General features: G+C 46.1%; 1 protein-coding gene across 1 annotated transcript in view; it reads left to right on the forward strand.

Moving 5' to 3' along the window:
* LOC121572543 (gamma-aminobutyric acid type B receptor subunit 2) overlaps positions 1-12,469 on the forward strand; it is a 345,717-nt gene that overhangs the window by 319,163 nt on the left and 14,085 nt on the right. The window contains exons 14-16 of the mRNA XM_045222027.1: positions 3,850-3,960; positions 10,599-10,823; positions 11,778-11,960. Coding sequence (XP_045077962.1) covers positions 3,850-3,960; positions 10,599-10,823; positions 11,778-11,960 — 519 coding nt within the window. The remainder of the gene's footprint in view (positions 1-3,849; positions 3,961-10,598; positions 10,824-11,777; positions 11,961-12,469) is intronic.

A 12,469-nucleotide genomic window follows, 5' to 3' on the forward strand; every position in this document is an offset into this window, starting at 1 on the left:
GGCCTTCCTGTGACTACTGGTGTTGTTGGTGTCCTGGAGGGCAGGCATTGTGCACCCAATGGTGCGTTCGGCTGAGCGTACCACCCTCTGTAGCGCCTTGCGGTCTGCAGTTGTGGAGTTGCCATACCAGGCTGTGATGCAGCCCGACAGTATGCTCTTGATGGTGCTCCTGTATAACACTGTGAGGGCACTCGGGGGACAAGAGCCGCTGTCGTGCCTTCTTCACCATGATGTCCGTGTGGTTTGACCCTTTCAGCTCCTTGGAGATGTGTACGGTGAGGAACCTGACGTTTTTGACCGTCTCCACGGTGGCCCTGTTGATGAGGATTGGGGCGTGTCCAGCCTGGTTCCTCCTGAAGTCCACAATCAGCTCCTTTGTTTTGCTGACGTTGAAGGAGAGGTTGTTTACCTGGCACCATGCCGTCAGAGTGCCCACCTCCTCCCTGTAGGCCGTCTTGTTGTTGTCGGTAATCAGGCCTACTACTGTCGTGTCGTCAGCGAACTTGATGATGGAGTTGGAGCTGTGTGAGACCACGCAGTCGTGGGTAGTACAGGAGGGTCTGAGGACGCACCCTTGTGGGGCCCCAATGTTGAGAATCAATGTCGAGGAGGTAATGTTGCCTACCTTAACCACCTGGGGGCGGCCCGTCAGGAAGTCCAGAACCAAGTTGCATAGGGAGGAGTTCAGTCCCTGGGCCGTGAGCTTAGAGGGCACTATGGTGTTGAAGGCCGAGCTGTAGTCAATGAACAGCATCCTCACATATGCATTCCTTTTGTCCAGGTGGGTGAGGGCAGTGTGCAGTACAATGGTGATTGCGTCGTCCATGGATCTGTCAGGGCGGTAGGCGAATTGGAGAGGGTCGAGTGTGTTGGGGAGGGAGGCGGTGATGTGGTCTTTGACTAGCCTCTCAAAGCACTTCATGATGACGGACGTGAGTGCAACTGGTCGGTAGTCATTCAGTTCAGTTACTTTCCCTTTCTTGGGCACAGGGATGATAGTGGACAGAGGGGGAGAGAGAGAGAGAGAGAGAGAGAGAGAGAGAGAGAGAGAGAGAGAGAGAGAGAGAGAGAGAGAGAGAGAGAGAGAGAGAGAGAGAGAGAGAGAGAGAGAGAGAGAGAGAGAGAGAGAGAGAGAGAGAGAGAGAGAGAGAGAGAGAGAGAGAGAGAAATAGATAAAGATAGGAAAGGAGAGAGAGAGAGAAAGAGGGTGGGAGTGTAAATCAACCCTATTAATAAGGGCTCATTAGGTAAGGCCATTAACAGTGTAAATCTGGATTAACAGTGTAAATCTGGATTAGGACAGTTTAAACAAGCCCCAGGCCATTATACCTCCTCAGTTTGATTATTCACCTGAATGTTTGATCACTGCCACATCAATCCTATGTAACCTATCCGTCAGTAGCCCACGTTCATGGCAAACTGTGTACCTTTTGTCCCTCCAAAGCAGCCCTAGGCTTGCATCCTAAATGGCAACCTATTCCCTATATAATGCACTACTTTTGATTAAAGCCTTATGGGCTCAAAAGTAGTGTACTACATAGGGGATAGGCTGCCATTTTGAACGCAGCCCTAGTCTCAACGTTGTTCTAAAAGAGCTGCAAAATCTGGACCCCTACAAATCATCTGGGCTAGACAATCTGGACCCTTTCTTTCTAAAACTAGCCGCCGAAATTGTCGCAACCCCTATTACTAGCCTGTTCAACCTCTCTTTCGTAACGTCTGAGATCCCCAGAGATTGGAAAGCTGCCGCGGTCATCCCCCTCTTCAAAGGGGGTGACACTCTAGATCCAAACTGTTACAGACCCATATCCATCCTGCCCTGCCTTTCAAAAGTTTTTGAAAGCCAAGTCAACAAACAGATCACCGACCATTTCGAATCCCACCGTACCTTCTCCACTATGCAATCCGGTTTCCGAGCTGGTCATGGGTGCACTTCAGCCACGCTCAAGGTCCTAAACGATATTATAACCGCGATCGATAATAGACAGTACTGTGCAGCCGTTTTCATTGACCTGGCCAAGGCTTTCGACTCTGTCAACCACCGCATTCTTATTGGCAGACTAAATAGCCTTGGTTTCTCAAATGACTGCCTCGCCTGGTTCACCAACTACTTCTCAGATAGAGTTCAATGTGTCAAATCGGAGGGCCTGTTGTCTGGACCTATGGCAGTCTCTATGGGGGTGCCACAGGGTTCAATTCTTGGGCCGACTCTTTTCTCTGTGTATATCAATGACGTCGCTCTTGCTGCTGGTGACTCTCAGATCCACCTCTACGCAGACGACACCATTTTGTATACATCTGGCCCTTCATTGGACGCTGTGTTAACAAACCTCCAAACGAGCTTCAATTCCATACAACACTCCTTCAGTAGCCTCCAACTGCTCTTAAACACTAGTAAAACTAAATGCATGCTCTTCAACCGAACGCTGCTTGCACCCGCCCACCCGACTAGAATCACTACTCTCGACGGGTCTGACCTAGAGTATGTGGACAACTACAAATATCTAGGTGTCTGGTTAGACTGTAAACTCTCCTTCCAGACTCACATTAAGAATCTCCAATCCAAAGTTAAATCTAGAATTGGTTTCCTATTTCGCAACAAAGCCTCCTTCACTCATGCTGCCAAACATGCCCTCGTAAAACTGACTATCCTACCGATCCTTGACTTCGGCGATGTCATTTACAAAATAGCCTCCAACACTCTACTCAGCAAATTGGATGTAGTCTATCACAGTGCCATCCATTTTGTCTCCAAAGCCCCATATAATACCCACCACTGTGACCTGTACGCTCTTGTTGGCTGGTCCTCACTACATATTCGTCGCCAAACCCACTGGCTCCAGGCCATCTATAAATCACTGCTAGGCAAATCCCCGCCTTATCTTAGCTCATTGGTCACCATAGCAACACCCACCCGTAGTCTGCGCTCCAGCGGGTATATCTCACTGGTCATCCCCAAAGCCAACACCTCCTTTGGCCGCAATTCCTTCCAGTTCTCTGCTGCCAATGACTGGAACAAATTGCAAAAATCTCTGAAGCTGGAGACACTTATCTCCCTCACTAACTTTAAGCATCAGTTGTCAGAGCACCTTACCGATCACTGCACCTGTACACAGCCCATCTGAAATTAGCCCGCCCAACTACCTCATCCCTATATTGTTATTTATTTTGCTCATTTGTACCCCAGTATCTCTATTTGCACATCATCTCTTGCACATCTATCATTCCAGTGTTAATACTATTTGTAATTATTTTGCACTATAGCCTATTTTATTGCCTTACCTCCATAACTTGCTAAATTTGCACACACTGTATATATATGTATTTCTGTTGTATTTTTTTGACTTTGTTTTGTTTTACCCCATATGTAACTCTGTGTTGTTGTTTTTATCGCACTGCTTTGCTTTATCTTGGCCAGGTCGCAGTTGTAAATGAGAACTTGTTCTCAACTGGTTTACCTGGTTAAATAAAGGTGAAATAAAAAAAAATAAAAAAATAAAAAACGTGCCAGAGAGTGAGTGGCCAAATATGAAACACCTGCATAGAGGGAAAGGGTTTGTTTTTCCTGCATTTCTCATACATTCCTTTGAGACTCCAGATTTGTCATGATGGAAGCGGATATTAATTGACAGCATGGACAAAGAACTGTCGGAATATGTCACATATATTTTATTGTTAATAAAGAGCAAGGAAATAATCAACTGGGTGATGCTATCTAACTTATTTTTTTGGAAGAGTGTTCAGATATTGATTGTTGTTGTTGCTGATGCTGTTGTTGTTGTTGTTGTTGTTGACATGCATGAGCCCACCACTCACCAGCCCATCTCTTCTCTCTGTGTATCCCTACAGGCGGACCCCCAGGGGCAGGACATAGCCATCCGGCCCTTCCTGGAACACTGTGAGAACACACACATGACCATTTGGCTGGGGATCGTCTACGCTTACAAGGGCCTGCTTATGGTGAGTAAGAAGAGAGACTGTGGTGTGTGTGTGTGCCAAATCAAATCAATCCATTTTATTTGTCACATGCGCCAAATACAACAGGTGAAATGCTTACTTACAAGCCCTTAACCAACAATACAGTTTTAAGCAAAATAAGTGTTAAGTAAACAATAGATAAGTAAAAAATAAAAGCAGTAAAATGACAGTAAAAATAACAGTAGCGAGGCTGTATACAGGGGGTAGCGGTACAGAGTCAATGTGCAGGGGCACCGGTTAGTTGAGGTAATTGAGGTAATATGTACATGTAGGTATAGTTAAAGTGACTATGCATAGATAATAAACAGAGAGTAGCAGCAGCGTAAAAGAGGGGGTGGGAGTTGGGGGGACAATGCAAATAGTCTGGGTGGCCATTTGACTAGCTGTTCAGGAGTCTTATGGCTTGGGAGTAGAAGCTGTTAAGAAGCCTTTTGGACCTAGACTTGGCGCTCCGGTACCGCTTGTCGTGCGTTAGCAGACAGAACAGTCTATGACTAGGGTGGCTGGAGTCTTTGACAGTTTTTATGGCCTTCCTCTGACACCGCCTGGTAGGCAAGGAAGCTTGGCCACAGTGATGTACTGGGCCGTACGCACTACCCTCTGTAGTGCCTTGCAGTCAGAGGCCGAGCAGTTGCCATACCAGGCAGTGATGCAACCAGTCAGGATGTTCTCGATGGTGCAGCTGTAGAACTTTTTGAGGATCTGAGGACCCATGCCAAATCTTTTCAGTCTCCTGAGGGGGAATAGGCTTTGTTGTGCCCTCTTCACAACTGTCTTGGTGTGTTTGGACCATGATAGTTTGTTGGTGATGTGGACACCAAGGAACTTGAAGCTCTCAACCTGCTCCACTACAGCCCAGTCAATGAGAATTGGGGCATGCTCGGTTCTTCTTTTCCTGTAGTCCACAATAATCTCCTTTGTCTTGATCACGTTGAGGGAGAGGTTGATATCCTGGCACCACACGGCCAGGTCTTTGACCTCCTCCCTATAGGCTGTCTCATCGTTGTCGGTGCTCAGGCCTACCACTGTTGTGTCGTCGGCAAACTTAATGATGGTGTTGGAGTCGTGCCTGGCCATGCAGACATGGGTGAACAGGGAGTACAGGAGGGGACTGAGCATGCACCCCTGAGGGGCCCCTGTGTTGAGGATCAGCGTGGCAGATGTGTTGTTACCTACCCTTACCACCTGGGGGCGGCCCGTCAGGAAGTCCAGGATCCAGTTGCAGAGGGATGTGTTTAGTCCCAGGGTCCTTAGCTTAGTGATGAGCTTTGAGGGTAGTATGGTGTTGAACACTGAGAATGAATAGCATTCTCACGTAGGTGTTTCTTTTGTCCAGGTGGGAAAGGGCAGTGTGGAGTGCAATAGAGATTGCATCATCCGTGGATCTGTTGGGGCGGAATGCAAATTGAAGTGGGTATAGGGTTTCTGGGATAATGGTGTTAATGTGAGTCATGACCAGCCTTTCAAAGCACTTCATGGCTACAGACGTGAGTGCTACGGGTCTGTAGTCATTTAGGCAGGTTACCTTAGTGTTCTTGGGCACAGGGACTATGGTTGTCTGCTTGAAATGTCAGTGAAGACACTTGCCAGTTGGTCAGCGCATGCTCGGAGTACATGTCCTGGTAATCCGTCTGGCCCTGCGGCCTTGTGAATGTTGACCTGTTTAAAGGTCTTACTCACATCGGCTACGGAGAGCGTGTTCACACAGTCGTCCGGAACAGCTGATGCTCTCATGCATGCTTCAGTGTTGCTTGCCTCGAAGCGAGCATAGAAGTGATTTAGCTCGTCTGGTAGGTTCGTGTCACTGGGCAGCTCGCGGCTGTGCTTCCCTTTGTAGTCTGTAATAGTTTGCAAGCCCTGCCACATCCGACGAGCGTCAGAGCCGGTGTAGTACGATTCAATCTTAGTCCTGTATTGACTCTTTGCCTGTTTGATGGTTCGTCGGAGGGCATAGCGGGATTTCTTATAAGCGTCCGGGTTAGAGTCCCGCTCCTTAAAAGCGGCAGCTCTACCCTTTAGCTCAGTGCGGATGTTACCTGTAATCCATGGCTTCTGGTTGGGGTATGTACGTACGGTCACAGTGGGGACGAGGTCATCGATGCACTTAATGATGAAGCCAGTGACTGATGTGGTGTACTGCTCAATGCCATCGGAAGAATCCCTGAACATATTCCAGTCTGGTAGCTTAGAAAAACATCCCTGTAGCTTAGCATCTGACCACTTCTTTATTGACCGAGTCACTGGTGCTTCCTGCTTTAGTTTTTGTTTGTAAGCAGGATTCAGGAGGATAGAATTGTGGTCAGATTTGCCAAATGGAGGGCGTGGGTAAGCTTTGTATGCGTCTTTGTGTGTGGAGTAAAGGTGGTCTAGAGTTTTTTTTCCTCTGGTTGCACATTTAACATGCTGGTAGAAATGAGGTAAAACGGATTTAAGTTTCCCTGCATTAAAGTCCCCGGCCACTATGAGCGCCGCCTCAGGATGAGCATTTTCCTGTTTGTTTATGGCCTTATACAGCTCATTGAGTGCGTTCTTAGTGCCAGCATCGGTTTGTGGTGGTAAATAGACCACTACGAAAAATATAGATGAAAACTCAATTGATAAATAGTGTGGTCTACAGCTTATCATGAGATACTCTACCTCAGGCGAGCAAAACCTCGAGACTTCCTTAATATTAGATTTTGTGCCCCAGCTGTTGTTTACAAATATACAGAGACCGCCCTTGTCTTACCGGAGGCCGTTGTTCTATCTTGCCGATGCAGCGTAAGCTCCGCCAGCTGTTGTTCAGCCACGACTCGGTGAAACGTAAGATATTACAGTTTTTAATGTCCTGTTGGTAGGATATTGGTGATCGTGGCTCGTCAATTTTGTTATCCAATGATTGTACGTTGGCTAATAGGGCTGATGGAAGAGGCAGATTACCCACTCGCCGTCGGATCCTTACAAGGCACCCCGACCTACGTCCCCGATATCTCTGTCTCTTTCTCCTGCGAATGACAGGGATTTGGGCGTTGTCGGGTGTCTGAAGTAAATCCTTCGCGTCCGACTCGATGAAGAAAAAATAAATATTTGTCCAGTACGAGGTGAGTAATTGCTGTCCTGATATCCAGAAGCTCTTTTCGGTCATAAGAGACGGTGGCAGAAACATTATGTACAAAATAAGTTACAAATAACACGAAAAAAACACACAATAACACATAATAGCGCAATTGGTTAGGAGCCTGTAAAACGGCAGCCATCTCCTCCGGCGCCATTATCTACATTTTCTACTGTGTGTGCGTGTGTGTGCGTGCGTGTGTGTGCACGCATGTGTGTGTGTGTGTGTGTGTGTGTGCATGTCCATCGATACCTACAAAGGCCTACTCATGGTTAGGGAGGTAGTCTGTGAGACACAGGGAAGGAAGAGATGTTCAATAACAAGTTCTCTGCCACACACAAAGCACACATGGTAAATATATCTGTGTCTACATACAGTGAGGGAAAAAAGTATTTGATCCCCTAATGATTTTCTATGTTTGCCCACTGACAAAGAAATGATCAGTCTATAATTTTAATGGTAGGTTTATTTGAACAGTGAGAGACAGAATAACAACAAAAAAATCCAGAAGAACGCATGTCAAAAATGTTATAAATTGATTTTCATTTTAATGAGGGAAATAAGTATTTGACCCCCTCTCAATCAGCAAGATTTCTGCCTCCCAGGTGTCTTTTATACAGGTAAAGAGCTGAGATTATGAGCACACTCTTAAAGAGAGTGCTCCTAATCTCAGCTTGTTACCTGTATAAAAGACACCTGTCCACAGAAGCAATCAATCAATCAGATTCCAAACTCTCCACCATGGCCAAGACCAAAGAGCTCTCCAAGGATGTCAGGGACAAGATTGTAGACCTACACAAGGCTGGAATGGGCTACAAGACCATCGCCAAGCAGCTTGGTGAGAAGGTGACAACAGCTGGTGCGATTATTCGCAAATGGAAGAAACACAAAATAACTGTAAATCTCCCTCGGCCTGGGGCTCCATGCAAGATCTCACCTCGTGGAGTTGCAATGATCATGAGAACGGTGAGGAATCAGCCCAGAACTACACGGGAGGGTCTTGTCAATGATCTCAAGGCAGCTGGGACCATAGTCACCAAGAAAACAATTGGTAACACACTACACCGTGAAGGACTGAAATCCTGCAGCACCCGCAAGGTCCCCCTACTCAAGAAAGCACATATACAGGCCCATCTGAAGTTTGCCAATGAACATCTGAATGATTCAGAGGAGAACTGGGTGAAAGTGTTGTGGTCAGATGAGACCAAAATCGAGCTCTTTGGCATCAACTCAACTCGCCGTGTTTGGAGGAGGAGGAATGCTGCCTATGACCCCAAGAAAACCATCCCCACCGTCAAACATGGAGGTGGAAACATTATGCTTTGGGGGTGTTTTTCTGCTAAGGGGACAGGACAACTTCACCGCATCAAAGGGACGATGGACAGGGCCATGTACCGTCAAATCTTGGGTGAGAACCTCCTTCCCTCAGCCAGGGCATTGAAAATGGGTCGTGGATGGGTATTCCAGCATGACAATGACCCAAAACAAAAGACCAAGGCAACAAAGGAGTGGCTCAAGAAGTAGCACATTAAGGTCCTGGAGTGGCCTAGCCAGTCTCCAGACCTTAATCCCATAGAAAATCTGTGGAGGGAGCTGAAGGTTCGAGTTGCCAAACGCCAGGCTCGAAACCTTAATGACTTGGAGAAGATCTGCAAAGAGGAGTGGGACAAAATCCCTCCTGAGATGTGTGCAAACCTGGTGGCCAACTACAAGAAACGTCTGACCTCTGTGATTGCCAACAAGGGTTTTGCCACCAAGTGCTAAGTCATGTTTTGCAGAGGGGTCAAATACTTATTTCCCTCATTAAAATGCAAATCTATTGATAACATTTTTGACATGCGTTTTTCTGGATTTTTGTTGTTGTTATTCTGTCTCTCACTGTTCAAATAAACCTACCATTAAAATTATAGACTGATCATGTCTTTGTCAGTGGGTAAAGGTACAAAATCAGCAGGGGATCAAATACTTTTTTCCCTCACTGTACATGTTTGTTAGATGTCGATTTCATCAGGCATAGAGCACATTCTATTATTCTATGTAAATACTGGGGTATGACTCCTACTTTACACATAGAGAAAGAGCACATGGCCTGGCATTGAATTTTCATTAGTGTATAGATAGGAAACTGAGTTCATTGATAGATTACTGACAATGAACTTGTCCTTTATTAAAGACACCCTTTCACTGTGAGAAAGAGAAATACAGGAAACACAAAAGTATTCAACTTTGACACCTCTTTGATCACTGTTCTCTCTCCAACTATATAAGGGTGCTACCATTCTGTAGTGACTAAGTTAATTGTGAGGTGAGCCCCTCACCTGCCACACCTTGTGTGTGTGTGTGTGTGTGTGTGTGTGTGTGTGTGTGTGTGTGTCACACTCACCATGCCTTCAAGCAGAGCTCCCAGTGACGTAGTTCACCGAGCCCCTCCAGAAGCCCAGGGTTTCTAAATGAAATGTGACAACTTTGAAAATGTTCTTCTTCCCTTCGGCTGGCATGTTTGAATACCTTAACTAGCCTAGACTGTAAATAATTCAGCCTTTAAGTCCACTTATAGCCATGAGAGAGAACGAGAGAGAGAAAGAGTGGGAGAGAGATACAGGTTGTGCAAGAGAAAAAAAAGCTAGAGAGAAAGAGAGAGAGGAGAGCTAGAGAGAGAAAAGAGAGGGAGAGAGAGAGAACAGACAGGTGGAGAGAGATGAAGAGAGAGAGAGAGGGTGGGATGAGGAAGAGAGTGAGAGAGAGGGGTGTGTGTTAGAGAGAAAGAAAGAGGGATGAAGCCTAAGAACGGTAAAAACAGTGAGAGGCAGACAGAAAAAAAGGAGAGTGTGAGAGAGAGTAAAACAAAAAGAGAAAGAGAGAACAGACAGAGGGAGAGCACAGGGACAGAAAGAAAGAGAGAACAGACAGAGGGAGATCGCAGGGACAGAAAGTGAGACACATGGGGCGACAGACTTCAAAGTTCTTGTGTCTGAGACAAACCTGGGACATGACAATAGTAGGAGCAGCATCTGAGGGTTGAGTCATCATCTCTATATGGCACACACACACACACACACACACCTATTTGTCATCTGTGACGACTGCCCCTGAAATGCTGCTACTTGTCATTTTAGTTTAAGACTCATTAACAGTTCAATTAATCCCACTCTACAGCGCTTAACTCCTACATTATTCATTAGAATGTTGAGGGACACTGGGGTTCTGTTCTGGAATACTCCATGAAGTGAACACTCAGAAAATAACCCATTTATGACCCCAAAATCAAAAGGCTTTCTAAGTTTACATTCAATGCTGCTGTCTGCTATAGGGTGCTGTAGGTCACGTTAGATGGTATAATTCATGTATTTTGTGTACATAATGAGCTGTCTCCCTTCTATTTTATTTTCTCCTCCCCTCTCCTCCTGCCCTCTCCTCCCCTCTCTTCTGACTTTTCTGTTCCTCTCCTCTCGTCCTACCCTCCTCTTCTCCTCTCCTCTCTCCTCTTCTCTACTCCTACCCTTCTCTCCTCTCCCCTCTCCTCCAGTTGTTTGGTTGTTTCCTGGCCTGGGAGACGAGGAATGTGAGCATCCCGGCCCTGAATGACAGCAAGTACATCGGGATGAGTGTGTACAATGTGGGCATCATGTGTATCATCGGGGCAGCCGTGTCCTTTCTCACGCGAGACCAGCCCAATGTGCAGTTCTGCATCGTGGCTCTGGTCATCATCTTCTGCAGTACCATCACTCTCTGTCTGGTGTTTGTGCCAAAGGTAAGGACGACAGAAAATAGCAGTGTCACTTCCTGTCCATCCAAGGTGCATGAACTGTAGAACAAACTACACTGAACAAAAATATAAACGCAACATGTAAAGTGTTGGTCCCATGTTTCATGAGCTGAAATAAAAGATTCGAGAAATGTTCCATACGGATAAAAAGCTTATTTCTCTCAAATTTTGTGCACAAATTTGTTTACATCCCTTTTAGTGAACATTTCTCCTTTGCCAAGATAATCCATCCACCTGACAGGTGTGGCATATCAAGAAGCTGATTAAACAGCATGCTCAGGTGCATCTTGTGCTGGGGACAATAAAAGGCCACTCTAAAATGTGCAGTTTTGTCACACAACACAATGCCACAGATGTCTCAAGTTTTGAGGGAGCGTGCAATTGGCATGCTGACTGCAGGAACGTCCACCATAAGCCACCTCCAACGTTGTTTTAGAGAATTTGGCAGTACGTCCAACCGGCCTCACAACCGCAGACCACGTGTAACCATGCCAGCCCAGGACCTCCACATCCGGCTTCTTCACCTGCGGGATCTTCTGAGACCAGCCACCCAGACAACTGATGAAACTAAGCAGTTTTTATGCCTGTATTAAAGCTCTTTTGTGGGGAAAAACTAATTCTGATTGGCTGGGAATGGCTCCCCAATGGGTGGGCCTATGCCCTCCAAGGCCCACCCATGGCTGTGCCCCTGCCCAGTCATGTGAAATCCATAGATTAGGGCCTAATGAATTTATTTGAATTGACTGATTTCCACTCTTAAGAGGATCTCAGAAAGTATAACGTTACTGATTGTATGAACTACTTTCCCTTGTACTTTCCCTTGTATTTAAAACATTAAAATGTGAGTGAGTAAGTGTAACATGACACCAGAGGAGGAATGGGATGTGACACCTTAACCTGTCCTTCTAAGCCACTCCCCTTTATTATGACAACTTGCAGTTCATCACGATGAGGACCAATCCGGACGCAGCTACTCAGAACCGTAGGTTAAAGTTCAATACGAACCAGAAGAAAGAGGACTCCAAGATGTCCACGTCAGTAACCAGTGTGAACCAGGCTAACACGTCCAGACTGGACGGCCTGCAGACCGACAACCACCGCCTCCGCATGAAGATAACAGAGGTGACTTCATCATTATGTTGTCTTGTGTCACGTCATGTTTCACGAAGAGGGCAAGTAGTCTTTCCCCACCACATGACCTGACCTGTTACCTACATTTAGTACCCAGAGGTTTCCCTGGTCAACTTTACATGGTCAGAAAAAACTCCTGTTGATGAAGATCATTGTGACCAGAATGACACCCTGTTTTTTAGGATTTACTGTATCTAAAGTATGGTATTATTCATTGGTGAGAGTAGGAGAGGTCACACTTAGAGCCTGCCTTATCTCTAATAGGCCCTGTCTGTCAGTAGCACCATCTTGTATCCTCCTTTCTACTTTAATTTACAAATATATGATGTTTTATGTCTTTGACGTTGAATGACATGAGGAGAAATCTCATGCCAATCACTTTTCCAGAAATCTCTCTGCATTTCACTGTATCTACTCCCTTCTAGCAGTGTAAGAGTAGCCGTTGCCTCAGTGTAAGAGTAATTGTTGCCCTTCTAGTTGTTGCTAGTGCTTGAAGTACA

This window comes from Coregonus clupeaformis, chromosome 8 (genome assembly GCF_020615455.1).
Source record: "Coregonus clupeaformis isolate EN_2021a chromosome 8, ASM2061545v1, whole genome shotgun sequence".
Taxonomy (NCBI): Eukaryota; Metazoa; Chordata; class Actinopteri; order Salmoniformes; family Salmonidae; genus Coregonus; species Coregonus clupeaformis.